Below are 23549 nucleotides of genomic sequence, written 5' to 3'. Positions count from 1 at the left end.
CCCTGCAGCTAAAATTGCCAAAACAATATCCAATTTCTGATATGAAATTCACAATAAAAATGTAACTAGCCGTCTACCATCAGCATCAGCTCTGAAGCACTTTCTTTGTCTATATCATATCCTATCGGCCACTATTTGTTCTGTCTCACCAATGAACATTTTACTAAGAGTGTGACTGCCCCTGGGTTCCATAATAATTTAAGACCGCTAGAGAATCGTACTTAGACAATGATCAACATATATAAACTATTGCATAAAAATATGAATAATAAAGGACAAGTCTGAGTGTTACTTTGACAGAATTCTAAATTCAAAAATAATACCTTGTAACTGAAAAATGATCGGGAGCCTCTGAGACCCGGTTCTTTGATCTTCTTCGGCATAAGAAATGAGACTGAGGAGAGCATCTGTTTAACATTTCATCAAAGTCCATGAACAAGTGGCTAAACCAGTGACTAGAGATTTAAAAATTTGTCAGAAGACTTTGAAAACTTGCTCCTGTGAACTAAATTTTCTGGTCTTCAAGAGACCAGTGAGGGCAGAATTTGTAAGAACACAGATTATAATCCATATAGATTATGGAGTATGGAAACAAATAATAATAAAAAAACAAAACATTAGGACATCGATGGTGTTGTTCTTTGACCTCGTGACCAGGAAACTCAACAGGTTTGTATAAGGTTAATAAAAATCCACACTGGACCAGGAATCATCTCTGCCAGGGGGTTGCTGTTATTAGTGTCGACAGTATCTAAACATTTTTGATTGTCAATAGAAGAATTAAGGTGTCTCCAGAGGATGAGAAATAGAAACCTGAAAACTCATATATTATACATTATGAACAAATGGAATGTCATACTGGCCACACAATGATGTTTAATTTTCACAAACAAACATTCAGCTTCCAAAAAATCAACATGATCAGCATTTTGAGGTTTTAGGAACCCCCAGATTTGGATACACTTGGCTAAGAACACAGACAACACTTGAAATAGGCCAGAACTGAAACAAAACCTTTTAAACCATAAAACACATTTGCAATGGGTGTGTGCCAGAAATGAAAGAACATTAAAACAATCCGTTTGTACTGCCACAATTTAGCATGGTGTCAGTACAATAAATAATTTGTCAACTAACTTGCAATTTTGTTTGGCTTGGATTTTTTGGGCCGATATCCCCCCCCCATGCTTTCAACCTTACTGAATAGAAGTTAAATAAAACGCCACTTTACCAAAAGACTCTCAGCATTATTTCAGAAACCATCATGTTGCCAAACTGACATTTTTGTACTGTGCCTGTGTGAATGTGTTGGGAAATAGAGCCACCTAGAGGACACATAATGCAATGACAAATGTATGTCAAATGAAGAAAAAATATCAACAGATAGGTCAATGACACTTTAAAATGTACACTCAAAGCCAAATTAAGAACTTTATTAGGAGAGATGTCTCAATGTTCAAATAGTGCAAATACAAATATAAAGTCTGTCAAAACAAAAAAGGAGCAGCAAGTCCAGTTAAATTCATCAGCATCTGCTTAAACACACACGAGAGCATCACTCTGCACTGCATTTATCACCTCCAGTGAATGTGCTGCTCTACGGCTTGCCACTGCGACTTGGGTTTACGAACTGAAACAATGACTCGGGAGTCGCCTTCAGAAACTCAACGTTATGACGGCCTCATTCAGCTTTTGCTCGGAAATCCCGACAAGAGAATGTCAGCGAAAGAACATCTCAAGTCTGTTTTCGACAACACCTGTCCACACTGTCCAACAGACAAATTCACCGGACATTAAAGAAAAATTTTAATAAACCACATTAAAAAAAAAAAAAAAAATCAATGGTATGCAATAATAAAAATGAAGAAAAAAAAACTATGAACAGAAGGCTGTAGTTGGTCGGACTGATAAGGTCTGCTGCTGGGATGGGGCTCAGAAGTCCATGTCCAGGCCTTTGGACTTCTTCTCCTGCGACTCGCTCCAGGCCTTGTTGATGGTGCGCTTCATTTCGTCGTCCCCCTCGCTGTAGATCTTCTTCAGCATGCTCATCAGCCCGTCGCTGGGGTCGGCGTTCTCCTCGTGGCTGGGCTTCCTGGGAGGGGGACACATTCCATTACGGGCATTTAGCAGACGCTCCTACTATCCAGGGCGACTTACACAACTTTTTCCATGGCATTTACACTGCATCCGTTTATACAGCTGGGTCTATACTGAAGCAATGCAGGTTAAGTACCTTGTCAAGGGTACAACGGCAGTGTCTTACCTGGAAATTGAACCTATGACCTTTAGGTTACGAGACCAGCTCCTTCCTCATTATAGTACACTAATACACTGCCACCCCGACGACACAATGAGGTACATGGACGAATCCCCCAACTTTTGGAAAACATCAAATGGTCCAGCCCGCAGTATTATCACGTTCTACTGGGTGGTACTGTTAGTGTCCCCTTCAAAAAAAAAAAAAAACCTAAAGAAAATTTCATGTTTGTTGCCCCCCCTCCCCCTGACAAAGTCAGAATGAGATCTACGTCATTGGTGAGGAGGTAGGCACAGTCCTCATTTACCCGCTTCGCTGACGTCCTCATGCAAGTCCCTGTGCGGGGACCGGAGGGGCCCTTGTGGGACGAAACGACAGCCCGCTGACGCGTTTGGGAAAATGGAGGCCTAGCGACGCGTCTCCCAGGTGACGTGGACGGCTAATGACGGCAAGCTCCGCGGCCCAGAGTCCTAACCCCCGACTCAGCCAGCGACAACTCCGTCGGGGAGTCACGTGGGGGGTGACGGACGATTGCCCCACACCCACTACTTCATCAAAAGTAGCCCGTTTCAAAAGGCCCGTTCGCAACTGATATGCAAAAGAGGGGATCTCACAGGCTCAACTCTTAATGCCACAGTTCTCCCCAACTTGGCATGTTTTCGTTTTTAATTAGGTCATCTTGTAATCTTGTTAATTAGTAGCTGTCTGTGATTAAATCATGTGTTTACATTGCCTCCAGTGCATCCTTCTATCATACAGTGATGAAGGGAAAGGCAAACCCCTTTGTGTGTTTGAATGCTTTTTTTCCTTTAAAATAAATCAAGACCATGTGATTGTGTTTTTTTAATGGAAAATCAATCCTTATAAGCTATGGGGCAGCAGCGTTAGCATTAACATGGTTAGAGGACTGGGCTTGTAATCCCAAGGTCATCAGAGCTCTACATGGCTCCCATTTTAGGAGCATTTGCCCTTGAAAATGGACGTGTGCTAACTGAAAAAATAATTTAAGAGCACAACTACTAACTGGGATGCATTACGTGCTCCTTAGAAAAGATATCAGCTCTGAGGATTGATTCCCAGGTGGGACAATGTTGTCATACCCTTGAACATGGTACCTGAACTAACCTTCTTCAGCTAATATCCGGCTGTACAAATTGCTTGACGTAAATGCCACTTAGCTAATTTGCCACACTAAAAAACAACTGGGGAAAAAAAAGGTAGCTACCACGGGTGCTGCTAATAAACTGAAATACAGCATTCAGCTACTTTCCTGCTTACACAAAACAAAGCTGGTGCTGGTAATGAAGGGCTTGATTTGCTGTATCAAATACCTGGATTTGGCTGGGGGTACCTGAGGAGAGGTCTGGGAACCGCTGGTTTACAGCATGCAAATAAATCGCTGATGTATTCTGTCTAAAACAAGAATAAATGGGCACCGATTGCTTACTCTTTTTCTTTAGTCAGCTTCTCCACCTGGGTCAGGCACTCCCATTTCTTCTGGGTCTTTTTCTTGCACATAACCAAGACCATGTCCGTCTTCATCTGCGAGACGAAAGAGACGATCCCAGGTAAGTCAACTGGGCGAAGGGTGCGCATTTCAAAACCTTACTGTGACCTTGTGTAATAGGCTGAGCCCGCTGACCTTTTGACAGCTCTCCTGGACATCGATAGGACACAGGAGGTTCTTTACAACCATTTGGTGGTTCTTTCCATCCAGGTCCTTCACAAACACAGAAAAAGACCTGCAAGCAAAACGAGATTTCATTCTGTAGCAAGCTGGGTCTCAAGTGCATTGTGGTCACCGTGCACTGCAAATTATTCTACAGCAGCACTACCCAGGAATTAACAGAGCACTCCAAAAGCAGTTGCAGCCTTTTTTTGGTTTTGCTAAACGCAAGTTATTGCATTGCATTGCATTGAAGCTGCCCGTTAGTGCCACACTAACTTGCATTACAGGCATTTAGCAGACTTGCTCCTACCAAGTTTCTGAAGAACGTAAATAGATGAAGTAAACATAATCTTTTAGATTTTACTCTGTACAGGCAGAATGTCCAAAAATAACCCAGAAGGGAGGAATTTACCAATTTTCACAGTTGCAGCAAATGCCATTTTCTGAGAGGATCATCACTACGCACTGTATCTCCATCAAAGGCAAAGTGGAACACAGCCCAGTATGCATTGATGTTTCAGTTACAAAAACAGAAAGAGAAACTTTGGATTTGAGATAAAAACATTTTTTTTACCTTTCTGTAAAGCTAGTCTGCACATTCTCAGCAGCAATTTTATGGACTCCTTTCAGGGTGATGTAGATTTTGACAAATTTGTCTGACTGGTCCCACCCTGGAGTGTAAGATAAAGCAATACAAAATAATGATTAATAGCTAAATAACAACATGGTTTTATGCACTAAATAAATAAACAGAATGTAGGCTGACTTATAAATACAAGCTACAAAAAACTTCCTGAAAATAATAAAATAGCGCCTAGAGATCTCAAATTTACACTGAAAACACTTCATAAACTAAATATATTCTCCCAAATATTTAACTTAAAACTTTTGTCCTAATGCGATGTTTCTAAACAAAGATGCTTAGGACGCAGATCATCAATACCAGAAATATGGGGTGCAAAAGTATTAAAGAGCAGTAGTTACCATAGTTGCTTATTTTAACGGTGTAACCCTTGGAAACAGACGACTGCACACAATCGCCTGCCTCCTTATTTGCAAGCTGGTCCTTCTGCTGCTGTTTGAGCGCGATCTCCCTTTCGACCTTTTTCTTTTCTTGCGTCAGAACGTCTTGAACGCGCTTTCTGTCAGATTTCTCCAGCAAAAAATTTATTTCCTGCAGGTCACTCTCTAATTGACTAATCTGGAAAAAAGAATAAGAAAAAAACATCTTGTCAACATTGTATGTATCTAACAGCTGTTAACTCGGAAACAGCCCACTGGAAAACATACGTAACGTTAATACTGGACACATAACTAGTTAAAGTAGAGAAACGAATCCATGTACGCACAATCCTACTGCTGATTACAGGTATAGCATTAGTTATAGTAAACGCTATCTTAGGTTAGACGGTTCTAGAAAACATGTACACTGCACCGGCACTGCACTATAGGCTACATCTCACTGGTAGAATCTTTACGCGAGCATATAGTTCGCTAGTCACATGATTTACATTTTAATTCTATTAATGCATGGCACACACAACCCAGAATACGTGTAAGCAATCTTAGCTTTAAGGTAATTTACTAAATGACAACAATACTGCAAATAGGAAAACGTGCTAGATTGCTATCATTTTCATAACTAGCCACTTAGCTAGCCAGCCAGTTTATGACAGGAGCACATTGAAATGTAATGTAATTGACTTGCCTGTTCGCTGAGGTCCATAGCTGCTCACGTAGTTTTAACTGTCGAAACTTAAGTATGCTATATTCCTAAATAACAACTATGAAAATATGTTAAAATGAAAAGCGAAAATATGGAAGGTTTCCTTTCTTAACTTGCTCGGAATGTACTCGGGCACCGCTGTCTTTCGCGGCTACGTCACTTCGGTTCCTTTCTAGAAAGATTTGCCTGCAGGGGGACTTCCGGTAGGTTCTATTTCAAATTAAAAGCTTACTGGGTTCATTACATTACATTACAGGCATTTAGCAGACGCTCTTATACAGAGCGACTTACACAACTTTTTACATAGCATTTTACATTGTATCCATTTATACAGCTGGATATATACTGAAGCAATGCAGGTTAAGTACCTTGCTCAAGGGTACAACGGCAGTGTCCTTACCCGGGAATCGAACCTGCGACCTTTCCAGTTCCTTACCCACTGTGCTACACTCCGTACACTGCATGCATGCATGGGTTCATGTCCCTCCAGCAGAGACTGTAAAAAAATACGTCCCTCCAACCACTTCTTATTGCGGGCCGTGTACTGGGTAATATAGTGAATTTGAAGACAGTCGCAGTCGCACCCATAAACAACAGGCTCACCACCATCTTTACAATGTAACCCACTGCATAATTATCGAGTAGTCATGCTTACTACAAGTTAACAGTTATTTTAAAATTCCATTCCTCAATTGTACGACCCAAGCTAACAACTTTTTCAATGCACTATATAAGTGTAGGTCCATACTAAACATACACTACATGGCCAAAAGTATGTGGACACCTGACATCCAACATCTCATCAAAAAATTATAGCACTAATATGGAGTTGCTGCTATAACAACCTCCACTCTTCTGGGAATGCTTTATACTAGATGCTGGAGTATTGCCTCCCATTCAGCCAAAAGAACATTAGTGAGGTCGGGCATTCATTGGGCAATTAGGCCTGGCTCACAGTTGGCATCCCAATCGATCCCAAAGCTATTGGATGGGGTTGAGGTCAGGGCTATTCAGGCCAGTCAAGTACTTTCACACCGTTCTTGACAAAACCATTTCTATATGGAACTCGCTGGGTGCCTGGGGGTATTACCATGCTGAAACAGGACACGGCCTTACCCAAACTGTTGGGGACACACAAAATCATCTAGAATGTGATTGTATGCTGTAAAAAACTAAGGGGCCTAGCCCAAAACCATAAAAAACAGCCGCAGACTAAGGGCTGGCCAGATACTTTTGGTCACATAATGTATGTTGAGAGGAGTGCTGTCAAAAAACTTCCAAACTGAAGTGACTATGATGTTGCATTGCCAAAATAAGAGTTGCCTGAATTACATTTGTTCTGGAAGACACAACACCCCCCCCCTCCCCAATATAAAATAGAAAAAACATCTGCTTTGTATTAAAAAAAAAAACTTTTCATGTCAAATCATTCTCAGGTAAAAAAAAAAACAAAAAACACTTAGACATAGATATACCATTTACTGTTTGAAATCTAACTTCTGATGAAATTTAGACATTTGAAAAATAAGTTGGATGCTCCTTGGATTATAAGTGAATGAATGAGAAAGAAGGCTCAGGCATACACTTTATTAATTTCACAACAAGTAATACATTAATTACAAAACAGAAATGATTTACAGTGGAATAAAACGCTGCAGCTTCTTCCATCGGTTGTTTCCCGATAAAAAGTCACCACATGGCACGCTGGATCCCGGACATCTGGTTGTGGTCGGCCAGGTGACGGAAGACAATGCGACTGAGGCGCCACCTACGCTTAACGCCCCGTGGCCGCGATGTCATCACACACCGATTGCGTATGCGCACCGGGCAGCTGTCCCGCGGCAGTGCTGCAATCTCTTTATCAGCTACCTCCTACAGACGCAAATCCCGGAGTTAGATCACATGCACAGATGCCCCGAATTTAAAATACAGTAACTACGCGGACAGTACTTTTGGAGAGCACAGTTTCCGCACCTGTAACTCTTTCGGAAGGACAGTGTTCTTCCTGAGTGCGTTGATACGTAGTCTCTCGTCGGCGTACTCAAAGGCCATCTGTCTCCTCTTTACATCCCGTAGCATCCTCCAGTCGACATAGTAACCCCGCACCTGCTCCACCATAACGCTGGAGCTCCTTAAAGCCTATACAGAAATGCATTGCGGTAAACAAATGGTTTAGTCATGCTTTCATACTAATATATATATATATGTGTGTGTGTGTGTGTGTGTGTGTGTGTGTGTGTGAAATTAACCCAGAGGATTCGCTAAGTAATGGTAAATTTGGTACATTCCTTACAGGCAAACGAAGTAAAATCAAAGCTATAAAAAATGCCAATCAACCAGGGCATGTAGCTGCGGCAACACCGCAGATAAGCGGTGATCAGCATGCCAGCTACTTTCACACAGCCTTAAGATGTAATAAACCTAACCAGAAATTAAATGATTTCACATTTTGTTAAAAAAATATCACAGAATGTATATCTAATTATTCAGTTTAATTAGTCCTTCCTCTTCGACAGATGAGAAAACTGCGTTAGAACAATGCACCGTACATTTGACAGCTGGCTGTCTAGCTAGCTATAGCTACCCATAAACATGTATTCGGTAGCTAGGGAAGTTAATTAGCTTCATTACAACCGTTAAGAAGTCACCATCAGAACAGTTAACCAACAGCACTAATACTGCGCGTTATTCGGGAACACAATTTTACATTATTTTGATTTTGAATTGCCTTGTTTTGCGGAGCAGATTAGCCCACTGTTAGCTGACATTAACTTACTAGGGGCTCCTCCAGTTTCTCCTTGACTAATAACAACAATAATTTCGCTTTAACGTTATATTCATGAAAAGCTAACAGTTTAAAATGAATCTGTTAACTTTATTATACATATAATTTACAATTTACCTGACTCGGTAGCCAAAACGAAGACTGTAGGACCGCTAACCCCGGGCCAACAACCCTGTTCCACATGGAGGCAGCCATGTTGAACAGTCTTTTTCAAACCAAACTTTATTGATAACATAAACTCAATATCTCAATCTGCCGGGTTACCTCCACAGAAATGCGCTGCATTATATGGATGAGGGTTATACCTTTTCGTGCAGGGACTGTGGGGAGTTAGTACAATTTGCTGAGACGGAGTAGTAAAATATCAGTATCATCATAGCTGTTACAGTGTTTGCTAGAATGAGTTCATTCAATTGTGGGATCTGGATGAGCGAAGACTGAGCTAAAGACGTGCCTTCTGATTTACGGTCACATATTTCCGAGGGCGGTTATTAATCCAAAATAAACAGGCGTATTTAAATATCACACAGCTAAATAAAAGTTGCTTCGAAGGACACACAACGGTTCAGTCGCGGTGAAATGAAAGGAGAAATTGAGAGTTGTGTTCACGAATCAATTGATGCAGGGACACAATGAAAACAGCTCTGTACCGGGGGTACAACGAGTAGTTGAAATAAATAAATAATACGACATATTAGCACTAGGGGGCAGTATAACACCAACAATTAACATGGACGCCGTTGATGGGAATTGTTTTCAATGATTCTGAAAAGATTCATTTATAGACGATGACGGAGATAAGGAGATGCTTTTCAATGCCCGTGCGTGTGTGTCTTTCTGTGTGCATGTGTGAGTGTTGAAGCCAACCGTTGAAGGCAAATGCTTCTCTCCATAATTTCAAAGTTCTGAAACGTTTGAACGTATGTGGCTCACTGCCAAGAGAAATACACATGACTAAAATGTCGACACCGGCATGCATTGTTTGTTTAAACTACTGAGATATAGAGTATACTGTATATAGTATTCTTCAAATGAAATTTACTGGAGTTCTTAAAGCTGGCTTTTGTGTTCCATGTACGAGTATGCACTTATGGACTTTGCCCTTCATTACTCAAAGAGAAATAAACTTGATTGAAATAGGCAACTCTTTCAGTGGGGAGATCATTAGGTGAGGATTAATTTTGTTCTTAAAAAAATCAAAGTAAATTACTATTGTGGTAGGCATTTTGATGCTCATCTTTCATTTAGAGTTTATTTATTTTACCACACATTTTGCTTGTTTGGTAATTGCTTCTGATGACTATGGAAATATCTATGAATCAGTTTGCAAAACATAAACACTTTCAGTTTTGTGATTGCAAAATTTAAAATGATAATATAACCAATCAGTGCTTGGTGCGTGGATGTGTACTATAAATGAACTACCTGAAATGCAATGTAGTAAAAGCCTAGCTTCAATTTTTAGATGCTACGTCTACTATATTTAATTTAATCATATGATGACTAATAATCATTTTCTTCATTCATATTTATGCAAGAAACTATATCGCAACTGTGTATCATATCAGACAATACCCAGAAACCATATATATTATTTTGTTGAACATTATATATAGGGGCGTCCAAGGCAAAAAGGCTGATGATAAATAACTCAAATGCAAATAACTGTACCTCAGAAAATACTTTAATTTAAATTTGACATAAGAATCTACTAGAATGGAGATTTTCATGTGTATACCTACTGTACATCATAGGCTAACGGAGTGTGGTTTCATGGGTTATAAGATTGTTTTAAATACCCCGTGAGGGTATTGCTGTTTTTAAGCTGGTATGTTATAGGCTGTAAACTGTGGAGAGTGATTTGCTGCAAATTTATGGGTTTCAGGATATTGTTATAGCAATACCATCACATATATTACATGCTCACAAGCAGGGACATGTAGTAATGGAGTTGCTTTGAATAAAAGCAATGATACAGCAATTGTGTGTGTGTGTGTGTGTGTGTGTGTGTGTGTGTGTGTTTGAATAAGAGATATGATTTGTGATTCAGCTGAGCAGCAGGACTATATTCCAAATTCAATTTATTCCTTTTATCTTCAACATAATTGCATTCTATTTTCATAACCTATGGCAAAGGAAATGCCATGCTGTCCCAAATATACAACAAACAAGTACATAATGAGGATCACTCTCAATTTTTCAGTACTACAGAAATAAAACAAGGCTGTTATTCTTTCCTGTCCATTCATGTTTGATCATAAAAAATAGAACTACTTCAAAAGATGGCTCATTCGTCTGATGAGAAAAGCTTGATCAGTTTTTAAAGCTACAGTGAGTAGTTTTACGTTACATTATTTTACATTGCATTTACAGGCATATACCAGACACTCTCATACTGATTTCTTTAGCAGATGCTCTGATCCAGACTCTCTTATCCAGAGCAACTTACACAGCCTTTGCATTTGTGTATAGTATCCACTTAAACAGCTGAATATGTACTGAAGCATTTAAGATTAATTACCATGCTCTGGGGTACAGTGGCTGACCTGGGAATCAAACAGTTAGGTTACAAGCCCCATTCCCTCATCATTATACTACACTGCTATTGATTCACATTCAGTAATCAATGTGGATTACTAATATACTACATATTCTGAACAAAGATTTAGAATGTCCTTACTTAATGTTGTAAAACCTGTGTGTGTGTTTGAGAGTGTGTGTGGTGTTGCAGTGGTGGGAGGGGATAAGAATAATTAACGATGGACAGGTCAGGTGACTAAAAGTTTGAAAAAGTAGAAATGAAAAAAAAAAACAAAAAAAAAAACATCTGTCCAAATTTCAATTGAAAACTTCATCCTTCCATCATGGGACTTACAACCAAGTCCAACTGAGGCCACGTTATCCCTGGAATTTCTGGCCGTGTCTCTTGCGGCGAAGAAACAGCAGCGAGAGCCGCCAGAGATGCAGAGGTGGGCCGGCGGTGGCAGTGATGTAATAGGTCAGGACAAGCCTCCTTTAACTGTCGACTGGGGGGTATGCGGGTCCTCCGAGAGATGTGTGCCAGAAGGAGGGTTAGGTTTTTGGAAGCAGTGAACCAAGAGGCCACTGGTGAGTGCTCTACTCTTGGAGTATACAGCTGAAAACATGTCAGGGTTAATTTCTGCTTTATTCTCAAATTCGTGAAACTACAGTGGTTGTGTCCCTTCTGAAATAAAACCAAACTTCCTCTTGCCAGAAACCATTGATATCAAACCGTTCCATGGTCCCTCGCACAATTTTTATAGTCACTAAGCATTTTGGCACAAAGTTGAGGAAGTATCTTTTAGGACCAAAACTGAGCTCTCGGAGCTGTGTCGTGTCACCTGATGCTTACCGTGCGTACAGCAGGATTTCCTTAAAGTCTAACAGCTAAGTTCCATTCCAGACTAAAGCTTTGATATAAAAAAATAAATAAATAAATAGCAGTAGTGAAGTATTTCATCAGCAAGAACTAAAAATGTATTTTTAAAATTAAATTTTTCTACTTTTGAAATTTTTTGTTCTTTATCTCATGCGTGAAACTCTGGACAGCACTGTGTGATACTGCTCCAATTTGCCCATAGGTTAGTCCATAATTTAGTTTATGTTACCACAGGTCAAAGGCTATCCCCATTAATGTCTTTTTAATATGTCAGGGCAGTGTCATCTCTTGGCGTGTAAAATTCTGTTTTCTAATCATGAGTAATGCTTCCATTCTGTCAACAGTCACTCATACAACATATTCTTACCTTGAAGTGCACTTGATCAAAACAGAGTGTTGCCTGATATTTGGGTTATTTGGGTCATTTTTGTGTAATATTCAAATGCGGTGTAAAGGGAGTTGTTGGATCCTGCAGTCAAGAGAGCAGTTTAGATCAGGGCTGACCAACCCTGCTCCTGGAGATCCACTGTCCTGTAGGATTTCATTTCGACCCTAATTTGGCACACTTGATTCAACTAATTAGCAGCTCAGCGGGTTTTCTAGCCGTTGAAGGAGATCTGCTTTGTGTTGGAATGAAAACATACAGGATGGCAGGTGTAGGTACATGTTTTAGTTTTAGCCCAGCACTACTAATTAACTAATTGTGGTCTTGATTGAAGACCACAATTAGTTAATTAGTTAATTAGATTACAACCATGATTAAATTATTAATAAGTAGAAGCAAGTGTTGTCCTTTTCTTCTTCGGTTAATATGCAGGCCACACCTGGCCCTTAATTGCTTAACCCTCCCAATGGCCAATACTTGGGATTGGATGAGCCATTATTTCCATGCAAGTCTGACCATGGTGCAGGGATCTACAGACACCTGCCATAGAGTACATAATAACCCAAATTAACCCCAGAATCTTTGCTGTGTTTTCTTTTGTTTTGTGAATAATGAAATGTTTCATGTTGGACTGGCCAAGTGTGTCCCTAATGAATGAATTTATAATGGCACTAATTTATATTGATTGATAATGAGGTACCAATTACCATTTTAAAATATATGTCACACCTGGGGGCATGTGCATGCTGATGGCAGTATTATGATGAATCACACACAGGGAATAAGAAACAGGGAATACAATCCTGTCAGAAAATGAATTTATAGAAGTGTACAAAGCATTTGACTTCTTGAGCATGCCATCTTTTTCTTTACGACCATGATTAAATTATTCTCATTTAACTGCTTCCCTGTGTGTGGTCTTCAGAGAAGCTGTCACTAATTAGCTAATCACATCGGGGATCCTGAAGCTGCCCATTTCCGGTCTAAGAGCTGTACCAACTCGCTACACCAAAGCCTGCGCAGTTTAATTTATTTGTAAATAGATGAACTTGCCATCTTGCTTTGGCTGGCTAGTGTTTGGCCTGCTTTAAAACCATGGCAAAGCCTGTTGCAGTGTATTTGGGGTAAGTTATATGGTCTGATATGGGAGGTGGTATGCTACTGTTTGGAATCGTATGCATTTTTATACTGTGTCATTTCATTGTCTTTTGTAATGAGTGTTTACATTTTGGCAGAATTATGGAGTAATTAAACCTCCATTTTTTGTTTTAGTGTGTCTTTGCTTTCCATGTTCGCTGTTGGTGTGGATTGCTTGTATATTAATGGAGGTAAGGATTTAAAAATCTTCTGAATCTTCTTTTCACTTTATACATTCTTTGTGCTTATACAGTACATGGTAAATCAGTGCCTGGTTTCCAAAGTAACCATCTGATTTCAAAATGGGTAATTTTGACTGCGGTTGAAGTTTGGGTCAAATGAGTTTCTTGAGCAAAAATGTAGAAGTATGGATTCAACATGAAGCCTCAGTGGTTGCATAATTCTTTCTCTGACCTGGCACATGTCCTGGCAAATTAGTCGCTACATCCAAAAATGCTAATATTCATAGATGGGAAGTTAATTGCATGGCTGACCGTGGCAGACTGTATGCATGTCACAAAATGAGTTTAGACCGAATGTTATGTTTCTTTGACATAATGAGTATTAAATTGTGACATGCTTATTTAAAAATCTGTCAGAGCCTTGTCTGCATTGCATTGAATTGAATTGAATTGGATAATCTGAACATCAACGTAAAATTGGCGTGGACACTCTTCAACGGAGGTGTAATATCCAGGTTCAGAAAAACCTGGATTTGCTAATTAAGCGCAATTCTTCAGCCAGGTGGTAGAACTAATTGTTGAAATCTGCTGGCTGAGTTCATGGGTGGAAGGAACATATGGCACGACTTTTACGTTCTGACCCCTGGACTTTCCACCTCTGCTTTTCAATGACTTCTCTCAATCCACAGACTACCGCTGGGGTGCAGTTGCCCTGGCCAAGGTGCGGGTCCGAAAGTCTCTAACGCAGCAGCACATGAGCCATTTCAGCATTGGCGTAAAAGGAGGTGGAGGCCAACACCGTGACACGGGAGGACATGTGCGGTTCAGTCAGCCTGGCTCCATAAAGGAACAGCGTCACCCCCAGACCTACTCGTCCACTAGCAGTAGATGGACCCAGCTAAGCCAGGGTGGTATGGTGCCCCCCCGTAGGCATCCTCATGAGTATGGCTATGGGTATCGTCCCCCCCAGAGAGTGTCCTCCCACAGCCAGCAGTATTCGCAGCGTAGGGTTTTCCAACACGCACATCCCGACCCTCATAGACACGACGTAATGCACAGCGTGGGCACAGCCCACAGGATTACCCAGAATGCAAATTCTCATCAACCACCTCACTATCACACCGACCCGAGTAGGATTTCTACTCAAAACCTCTACCAGCATGTTGACCCGAGTAGGGTTTCCCCTCAAAGACATCAGCACCCCATTAACTATAATACTGACCAGAGTAGGGTTTCTCCTGTAAGACCCTACTATCAAAACTCCCATGGCCACAACATTGACCAGAGTAAGGTTTTTACTCAAAACCTCTTCCAGCACATTGACCAGAGTAGGGTTTCTCCTGAAAGACCCCACCATCCCCACCCCCATCACCAGCATCCCCACAACCACAACATTGACCAGAGTAGGGTTTCTCCTCCAAGGCCCTACCATCACCACAACATTGACCAGAGTAGGGTTTCTCCCGAAAGACCCCACCATCACCATGGCCACAGCGTTGACCAGAGCGTGGTTTCTTTTCAAAGGCCCCAGCACCATCACCAGCGGCACGTTGTCCAGCGACGGGTTTCTCACACCAGCCAGCGGACTTCCCAAGCCGGGTGGTACCCCTCGGCCCGGTTCACCTCTCAGGTGATGGATTCCAGGAGAGACCACTACGGCCGGTCCCACTGAGGCGCGTCCAACAGCCACGCGTCCCGCGTGGATGGCCGTGTATCGCATGCTCTGTGGTGTTGCTTGCTTTTTCGACCCGTTGCAGAGGACGCAGGAGATCTGGGTTCGGCGTGCCTTTCCTGGATTTCAGTCTCTTTCCCACATCTGCACTTCAGTCATAATTTAAAATTTTTGGCTTTCTGATCTCCCCCCCCCCCCATCTCTTCTGTATTGTTTTGTTTTTCTTTTTTCTTCCAAGAATGTGGGTGTTATTTACCTTGTGGTGTGGCTGTGTACTCAGAATACATTTGAGCTCTAGGACATTGGCCAGGCTTGGTTCTGTTCATTGTTTTTTGTATTGAAATATTAAATGGTAAATTGCTGTCAAACTGCTTTTAATAGTTTCTGTTTACTGAACTGGCCTATTTCAATCTTACTGCTTGGGACAGCTTGCATATGACACACTGGTTTTCTGGCCATGATGTTTCACCCTGTGATGGCGACTCCATGCTATCCATGCGACCAATAGAAGATCTTAACCATATCATCTAGTCCAGGCATTAGTCTGTGGGTGTTTTTATTGCAAATTTAGAAAGTGTCAAACTAAAATGTTACAAACCCTGTATAAAGCTTTGTTAATTTACCCTATTTAAAAGTATCCTCACTTATTAATTCTAACAGTATGAAGTGGGGTGAGTATCTGTGGGTTGAAAAAATGGAAAACATTTTTCTTGGTGGTTGCCCTCTCAGCAGTTCCTGTAATGCTTTTGAGCAAGTGTGGGAAGTGAGGTTGTTCGTAGATACGGCCTAAATCGGTAAATGGGTGCATTTGGTATAGCAATGAAAGGAAACTATTGCAAGCCTCCCAATATTACTTCTGTACAAATCTTGTGTATGTGCAGAGATATAGCTTACATAAATTTTCCAGTTTATAACGGCATCTAGTCATAAAACTGAAATTGTAACCGTTTAGGAAAAGGACCACACAAGCACTTGAGAATATGTGCCCTTCACACACACACACACCTTTATATTTAATCCTACATATTACAGTTTAGTCTTCATCCATCTGTCCCACACAGTCCCTAGATGGACTGTTGATGTCCCTATTTTTGTTGATGTCCTTATTTTTGTTTTATGCGTATCAGGAAGGACCAACACACTGCTTGTGTTGCATTTGGAGTAAAAACAGCTGGTTCTTTATTCTTGTAGAACATCTGGAAGATTTTGAACCTTATTTAAAAAGTAGATTTTGTTTTTCTATTTCTAGTGCCAGCTGCACCTGCACTGTGCCACTTTGAATGGCATGGTATGTGACATGTAAATAGTGTCCAAAATGTCACCCCTCACTAAATGATTTGTCATGTGGAATGATGTCACATAAATGACATCATTCCACATACAAAATTAGTGAGTGCACATTATTATAATTTAAATTAATCAAAAACTAAACCATTTTAATTTATTTGTATACTCACAAATAAACTAAAATTTGTGAGTGCACAAATAAATTAAAATGGTTTATGTGAAAAAGTTAATAGTTCTAATAAATGTCACAGCAATCAGGTGATAATTTTATAGCAAATGCTTAATGTGTATTTCCATGACAGCCTTGTAATAATTCCTTGTAGATTAATGTTACCAGAAACCATTTTAATGTCATTATGATACACCTATTATGCATCTAGAACCCGCTACACAAAGCCTGTCCAAAGATTATGTGCATTACCGCAATCTTGCTGTCACTGAAATGGATGTTTTATGTCTTTTTAGGCCTTGGATTATTTTATGACCTGTCTCATCATGGCATAGGTTTAATACAGAGAAAAGCAGGATTTCAAATGGTGGTGTTCTATGTTCGACCAGTAGGGGGCAACATAACTACTTCAAAAGATTTCTTGACCACTTGGTCAAGAAATCTAAGTGACCAAGCGTGCTGTAGTGGACACTGGCCGGTAACACATGTTGCTTTTCATGTGATCCATAGCCTGCTTACTGTAGGTATGCAGCATAGCATGACCTTAATCTAAAGCAGTGGTAACCAGCCCTGTTCCTGGAGATCTACCGTCCTGTAGGTTTTCATTCCAACCCTAACAAGGCACACCTTATTCAACAGCTAGATGTCTTGTTGAGCTGCTAATTGGTAGAGTCAGGTGTGCCAAATTAGGGTTGAAATGAAAACCTACAGGATGGTAGATCTCCAGGAACAGGGTTGGTTACCGCTGATCGAAAGGAAGGGGCTGTTTATCCCCGAAGTCCTGGGCAAGTTCAAAATGGCAGCTTAATCCCCAGATTGCTGTCCACACAAGCCCTTGCATCCTAAACTCATGCTGGCTTTGAAGGTTGTGAATGTGTAATAAGTGCATTAAACGGTCGGTGGGATTTTATAATTGGAGGTGCCATGAAGGAGCAGAATTGTATCCTTTCTGTAAAATGAGTTTAAGGTCTGAGTATCTGAAATTGTATATTTCTGTAAGAATGTTTTATGGTTAGTTTTAAAACAGTTTTAATAAATTATTAATGGCCAGAAGGCTTGCAAAAATAAAAGATAAAATTAAAAATAAGATTGGAAATAAATTAAAAATTTAAAAGTTTAATTTAATAAAACGCATGCTTACTACACTCCTTGAATAGCTAATAAACAAAATAATTGTACAAGCTGAAGTACTTCACAGCAGAATTCATATTGAATTGTATGCTACATTTTATTTTCATGTGCATAGGCGTAACTTGCATAAATTTGCCATATTTAGCAACAACGCACCTAAAGATTTTCTACTCTATTGACTTGTCAGGTAAGCTGCTGGCATCACATACCTTTCTGTCTGTCATCGTAGAGACATGACACATTTTTACCCACAGATTCCCAGCCACTTTCCACCCTGCTGCTTCTGGCGTGAAATTCGTTAAATTTCTTTAATTAGTACTTCATTGTTATTTTTTATTATATTTCCCCGCATTTTGCTGCTTCCTAAAATATTTTACTAAATCACCATGTCTAGTTTTTGTGATTGAGAAATTAGAAGCCATCAAGCAGATTATTTGGATTAATGTCCTATAAATAAAATTTGTTTTAAAAAAAAGGTTTTTATGGACCAATTTATGTAATAAATTCAATAGTTTATTGTTGGTTTAATAGGCTGTTTATTGCCATCCCTGTATTCTTTTCTTCTGTTTACCACTAGTTTAAAAAGGTTCAAAAAGATGAAACTGGTCATAAATCTGGTTATAAGTATGTCCCATTTATACTTATTTTAAAATTATGTTAAAATATGATAATGAGAATGAACGGAGCCAGAGTCCTTTCTGAAATCATTTCATTCCGCAATAATAATCGTAAACTTTGTTTTATTTGAATTCTGTGCCCTGTGGCAGTTTTTCCCATTAGGATTATAAATAAAGACACTTGAGGAAGAAAGATCCTTACAGCTAAACATCAGAAGATCAACAGCTTTTGACTTGTTTTCAAAGACCAGCTGCTAATCCCATCAAGACATGGGCAAGGACAGTCCTAGCAGGTTAACTCCAAAATGCTAAGCGAAATGATAATAGGAACAGGTTGTGTCCATAGCAACATCTGTGAAGTGATTCAAAGAGAGACCACCAAGGCTAAGAGGAAGAGGGGTCCTCTCAGAACTCTTGGATTTCCCTGCAACTCCTGTACCCCGAGTCAAGTGTTTTTCTGAATAATGTTTATTCGAGAAGGGACTGAGAGAGGTTTCAATATAGGCAAAGGTTCATGATAATGTGGCGATATAAACAGAGTAATTTGTAGTCTTGTTCATAAGGCTTCTGATTTACACAGAGGGACAGTTCAATCTAGGTCTTAGGTTTGCAGAGGTAAACTCATAGGACCCTTCTGTTTTGTTTTTAGTACACTGCCCTCATATTGTCTTTGGTTCATTTATTGCTTGAAGGATATTTCTCAATTTTCGGTTATGTTGCTTATCAAACGGAGAAAGAAATGAGTGCAAGAAAAGACGTGATTTCTAGATCCAGTGTTATTTGCTTAAGATCTCTGCGGGTTTAGTTCCGGAACACTTGCAAGGTTCACCCCGTCTTCTTGTTCCTCACTTCTGTTTGGGAACAGTGTTGCGTTTGTGGACTTTACTAATGCCAAGGTTTGGATTTCAGAACTGTTTTGCCTTACAGTGTCTGTAATTTTTTTTTCATTACACCATCACAGATCAAACATAAACAATGGGGATGAAGATCTTTTGGCAGATTCCATAGAAAATGTAGAGCACAGTAGCTGACTCACCTGGCCCTGGAATGTTTCATTACTGAACTCACAGAGAGAATGCTGGGAGTACATTACAGTATAATTCTTACTGTTATTGAATTGCTTTACATTTATATTGGCTGCTCCACAACTATTTATTTGAAAATCTTCTGTTTATTTAAAACAAAATTCTTAGAATGGAGTATGGAGAACACATAAATTTACTAAAATTCCTGTCCCATTCAGTCCCAACTGTCATACATTTGTTCTTTTATTTTTATATTGATAGAGAGTATATCGTACGGGTGAATGTGCTAGTGGAATTATTCAAGATCAGATTATTGCAAATGTATATATGCAAGTAGGGTTTAAGGAGTCTAACCAGAGGTCTAAGCCTTAAACTTCATCTCGGGTGATAATATATTTCTCTCTTTTTTTTTTTAAACATTTCCCTTTGATGCAGTGACTTTTTTATAATCTAATAGAATCTTAGGATAGGATCAAAGCCACATTCGACAGGGTTGCTTCAATGCTGTTTTAAGTTAGGCCCCTTATGTCAGTGGCTTGCTGAATAAAAGAGGAAAGGAAATTTTGCAGTGAAGTTAAAAATACAGGTTTTTGATGATTGTCTTTCACAGACAGCTTCTCAGTTTGTTTCTGATGTGTAGAAAATATTTTTGAAAAATTGTTTGAGCAGTTAGATGAGTTTGATTAGTAAGATGCTTCCATTCAGCCATTGCATTTGACTCTCGAAGGACTCAATGCAGACCTCTGTATAAGATCGCTTGATAGTGAATGTAATATACATTTAATATGCCCAGGCAACCCGGTGCTTGGGCCGATGACATATCTGCCATCCCGATATGACAGAGGACGGTGCCAGGTGGGGCTTGGTGTGGCGGAGCTGTCGCGTCTGGCGCCGCTAAGTGTTCTGGCGAAATCGCCCGCGAGTGGCAGGGGTCAGAAGTCGCTCCGCAGATCTCCCGGCCTTTCGCCTCGGAAAGCGGACAACGTTGATCGTCAGCTGGGCGGGGCTTGGGCCCCGGTGACCTTTGACCTCCCGTTCCCATTGCAGCGCCGAAGGCAGGGTCGGCTCCCCTCTCGGCATTCCCACGGCAAGCCCGGGCGAAGCGGCAAGAATCCTCCTCACCCGCCGACCCGTCCGCCTCCCCTCCGCGGGACGGGCGCGTGGGGGGGGGGGGGGAAGGGGGAGGGCTGAATTCCAGCTAAAGCTCAGCCCTGCATTCTCATTTGTCAACAAAAAGTTTTAATTTGCTGCTTTCATTTTTCACTGCTATCAAAAAAAAAAATGGCACTGATGAACTTTTTTCGTTTTCAGAATTGCCGCTGCGTGTCTTTGACGGTCGTCACGAAGGGCTAAGCAGGACAGGGAACGCTCGCCAGAGGTAATCAGAAAGTCACAACCCCCCCAGGTTCGAGTGAGAAGGGGGCTACAACATAGACGGCACTCCATCTTGCTGCGTCAGTAATGCCATTTAGGCTGACGGTTTCTTTCACTAATCCAGATGAGGCAAACTCTGCGTTGTTGCCACCCAGACTGCGGGACGGTGTTACAGGGCGTTCGGGGGCAGCCTCGATGCAGGAAGCCAGAAAATGTGAGGAGCAGATGGGGCTGGGCAAACAGGACCTGGGGGCTTCTCAGTAGGACATAGGTGAGGAAAGCCGCTGTCTATCCCAGACCATAATCCCCCCCCCCCCCCACCCCACCCCCTCCAATCCCCATTGACGGAGGGGCTTGTGGTGTGAAACACATAACGAGCCTGAGGAGTAGGAATGTTGTTGGGGGGGGGGTAGACCTCAGGAGAATTCACTTTTTTGTTAAGGTACAGGCCGCCACAAAAAACGCTGAGCTTTCATTCAACTCTGTGGAGTCCGTAAAGGCTCTGTGGGCAGCATAGAGGGTGGTGCGAAGCTGGTGTACATTTCACATTTTCTCATTATCACACCAAGTAGTGGTGCGGGTCTGCATTCATTTTACCTCCCTGTACTCAGACAGTAGCCGGCCAGCCGATGTTTATACTGATACCACATGTTTCACGCTGCGTTGGGCCTTCCACATTATTTTTCTTGCACATTATGTGGACTGCAGTCAGCGGCCAAATAACGAGAAACATAAGGAGCCGTTCGCCTTGGTTAAGAGACGGAGACAGACAGTATCATGGTTATACTCACAAGATGCAATCGTAGTCTTTTTTGACAAAATACAACATGTTGTTGTTTGAAGCAAAGCACATGGATTCTATTTGTGACATCAAAAATTTAGCATGATTGGTTCTGTTTAGGGGCAGAGAGAGTGAGATATATATATATATATATATATATATATATATATATATAGAGAGAGAGAGGAGAGAGAGAGAGAGAGATAGAGAGAGAGAGAGAGAGAGAGAGAGAGAGAGAGGGAGGCCCTAGGCTACTGTTTCAACACTTCAGCAGACATTGGTCGCGGTCAGTTCCTTTTTTATTTTAAATAGGTCATCCTCAGGAAATGGAAGCTAGACTAAAAACAAAAGAGCTCAAGTTATCTCTGGATAACTGCAGATAAAATATCACAATTGATAAAAAAAGAGATGGTAGAAGATTAATTCAATTCTCAAAATGTGTGCTTAATTTTTGTCCAGATCAATATCTTGATATTACATATTTACTAAAACTAACATGAACTAAAGTTTTTGAACATATATTCTATTATATATTTTGTCTTTGGAAAATTTTAAGGTAGACCAACACAAATAAGGAAATTTAATGTTGTTTTGCTGTTAGATGAACACATTCTGCAGACCTAAGCGGTAGTTGTTGACCTTAAAAAAGACGAGGGGCAGGACAAGTTAATGAAAAGTGGTACCTCTAGGCATGTGCCAAATCAGGTTCATAATTTCCAGATCTTAACACTGGTAACTGCTGACATGATGAGCGATGTTTTTACAACAGAAAGGTTGCGAAGGTACCGAAGCTCATCCTCCAACTGGAACAATTTTGCTCTAACGATTGATGACACCCCTTAGAGCTCTCTGTCGGTTTCCACTGTCCACGGCTGTTTTAAGGCCCTGATTCAGCTGGCAGTTACATTACATTACATTACAGGCATTTGGCAGACACTCTTATCCAGAGCAACGTACAACAAAGTGTATAACCATAAACAGGAACAAGTATGACGAAACCCCTAGAGAGAAGTACCGGTCCAAGTGCAGGGAACAACCGCATAGTTCAACTTGGACCCTGAAGGTTAAACTGATTAACACTAACACAACGAGAACGGCAACAACGCAATCTATGGAAAAAATACAAGCAGTAGTTAAGACAGTTAAAGACAGTTCTCAATCAAAACTCACCCCATCACGGGGAAATACTCAGACGATACCGTCTCGTTCTTTCAGACTGACCACAACTGCCCCTAGCTCTGTGGGCAAAACACAGACGTGAGTATCTCATTTAAAACGCGCCGCATGTGCATCAGTTTCACATCTAAACACCGTAGGACTTCCGGGGACCTTTTCTCCACATATGAAGCAGATAGTGGCTACTGCAAGCATAGATCAAAAGACGCTCGCCCTCATAACTTCTGCAGTTTTAACGAGACAAGTACATGCAAACATTGATGTTGCTACTGTAAAAATATCTGTGTTTCATATTACAGATATTGCAACATATTCATTGTGATTTTTTACTTATCAAACAGTCTGGTGTTTCTGGCTCATTTGTGTTAATACCAGATATCTGGTGGGAGTTTGTCCAGCCCCAGTAAATTTGTTAAAATAACACTGGACTGTGTGTAGGCATTAATCCTCATTCATAATCCAACCCCTGTTCCCACTCACTCAGTACAGAAGATCTTAAAACCCAGCTGCATTCAAACCTTTTCAATAGTTTTTCAATAATCTAAATCAAGTCAAGATGGCCTGTTCTGGTCATGAAATATTATTGTTTCCGATGTATGGCCTATGAATAGGACCTCCTGAGATGCATTTCAACTACAGTCACAATGACCGCCTTTGTATATACACACAATATGAGTAAATGTATATATAAAATATTATATATATATATATATATATATATATATATATATATATATATATATATATATACATATAAAATATAAAATAAAATGTGA

The 23549-nt window shown here is 40.5% G+C and overlaps 3 protein-coding genes across 5 annotated transcripts; 1 reads left to right on the top strand and 2 right to left on the bottom strand.

Moving 5' to 3' along the window:
* Nucleotides 1-1407: 1407 nt before the first annotated feature.
* Nucleotides 1408-5831, bottom strand: cacybp (calcyclin binding protein). Its single transcript, XM_064341677.1, has 6 exons — nt 5635-5831; nt 4911-5127; nt 4501-4597; nt 3900-3999; nt 3705-3799; nt 1408-2092 (listed from the first exon to the last, which is right to left on the bottom strand). Exons 1-6 carry the CDS (start codon nt 5650-5652, stop codon nt 1933-1935), a joined length of 687 nt encoding a protein of 228 aa, XP_064197747.1. The 5' UTR covers nt 5653-5831; the 3' UTR covers nt 1408-1932.
* Nucleotides 5832-7225: 1394 nt separating this feature from the next.
* Nucleotides 7226-12419, bottom strand: mrps14 (mitochondrial ribosomal protein S14). Of its 2 annotated transcripts, none has more exons than XM_064341676.1 (3): nt 12205-12419; nt 7627-7791; nt 7226-7524 (listed from the first exon to the last, which is right to left on the bottom strand). In XM_064341676.1, exons 2-3 carry the CDS (start codon nt 7768-7770, stop codon nt 7342-7344), a joined length of 327 nt encoding a protein of 108 aa, XP_064197746.1. In that variant the 5' UTR covers nt 7771-7791; nt 12205-12419; the 3' UTR covers nt 7226-7341. The 2 variants fall into 2 exon arrangements, with proteins under 2 accessions (XP_064197746.1, XP_064197745.1); XM_064341675.1 differs by lacking the exon at nt 12205-12419 and adding an exon at nt 8555-8693.
* Nucleotides 12420-12963: 544 nt separating this feature from the next.
* On the top strand, nt 12964-15581 carry LOC135258285 (histidine-rich glycoprotein-like). 2 transcript variants are annotated; one of them, XM_064341674.1, is made up of 4 exons: nt 12964-13346; nt 13495-13550; nt 14231-14772; nt 14833-15581. In XM_064341674.1, exons 1-4 carry the CDS (start codon nt 13318-13320, stop codon nt 15211-15213), a joined length of 1008 nt encoding a protein of 335 aa, XP_064197744.1. In that variant the 5' UTR covers nt 12964-13317; the 3' UTR covers nt 15214-15581. The 2 variants fall into 2 exon arrangements, with proteins under 2 accessions (XP_064197744.1, XP_064197743.1); XM_064341673.1 differs by having other exon boundaries at nt 12965-13346; nt 14231-15581.
* Nucleotides 15582-23549: the final 7968 nt, after the last annotated feature.

The sequence above is a fragment of the Anguilla rostrata genome, chromosome 6 (genome assembly GCF_018555375.3).
Source record: "Anguilla rostrata isolate EN2019 chromosome 6, ASM1855537v3, whole genome shotgun sequence".
In the NCBI taxonomy this organism is placed as follows: Eukaryota; Metazoa; Chordata; class Actinopteri; order Anguilliformes; family Anguillidae; genus Anguilla; species Anguilla rostrata.
This window is presented reverse-complemented; position numbering and strand designations above follow the sequence as displayed.

What these genes read in the sequence shown, in the direction of transcription:
- mrps14 (XM_064341675.1), bottom strand. Translation starts at nt 8,632, where the DNA reads ATGGCTGCCTCCATGTGGAACAGGGTTGTTGGCCCGGGGTTAGCGGTC. An exon ending in CGTTTTGGCTACCGAGTCAG is followed by an intron (nt 7,792 to 8,554) that starts GTAAATTGTAAA and finishes ATTTCTGTATAG; the next exon opens with GCTTTAAGGAGCTCCAGCGT. An exon ending in TCCTTCCGAAAGAGTTACAG is followed by an intron (nt 7,525 to 7,626) that starts GTGCGGAAACTG and finishes TTGCGTCTGTAG; the next exon opens with GAGGTAGCTGATAAAGAGAT.
- LOC135258285 (XM_064341673.1), top strand. Translation starts at nt 13,318, where the DNA reads ATGGCAAAGCCTGTTGCAGTGTATTTGGG. An exon ending in CCTGTTGCAGTGTATTTGGG is followed by an intron (nt 13,347 to 13,494) that starts GTAAGTTATATG and finishes TTTTTGTTTTAG; the next exon opens with TGTGTCTTTGCTTTCCATGT. An exon ending in TTGCTTGTATATTAATGGAG is followed by an intron (nt 13,551 to 14,230) that starts GTAAGGATTTAA and finishes CTCAATCCACAG; the next exon opens with ACTACCGCTGGGGTGCAGTT.
- cacybp (XM_064341677.1), bottom strand. An exon ending in TCCAGGAGAGCTGTCAAAAG is followed by an intron (nt 3,800 to 3,899) that starts GTCAGCGGGCTC and finishes TTCGTCTCGCAG; the next exon opens with ATGAAGACGGACATGGTCTT. An exon ending in AAGCTGACTAAAGAAAAAGA is followed by an intron (nt 2,093 to 3,704) that starts GTAAGCAATCGG and finishes TCCCCCTCCCAG; the next exon opens with GAAGCCCAGCCACGAGGAGA.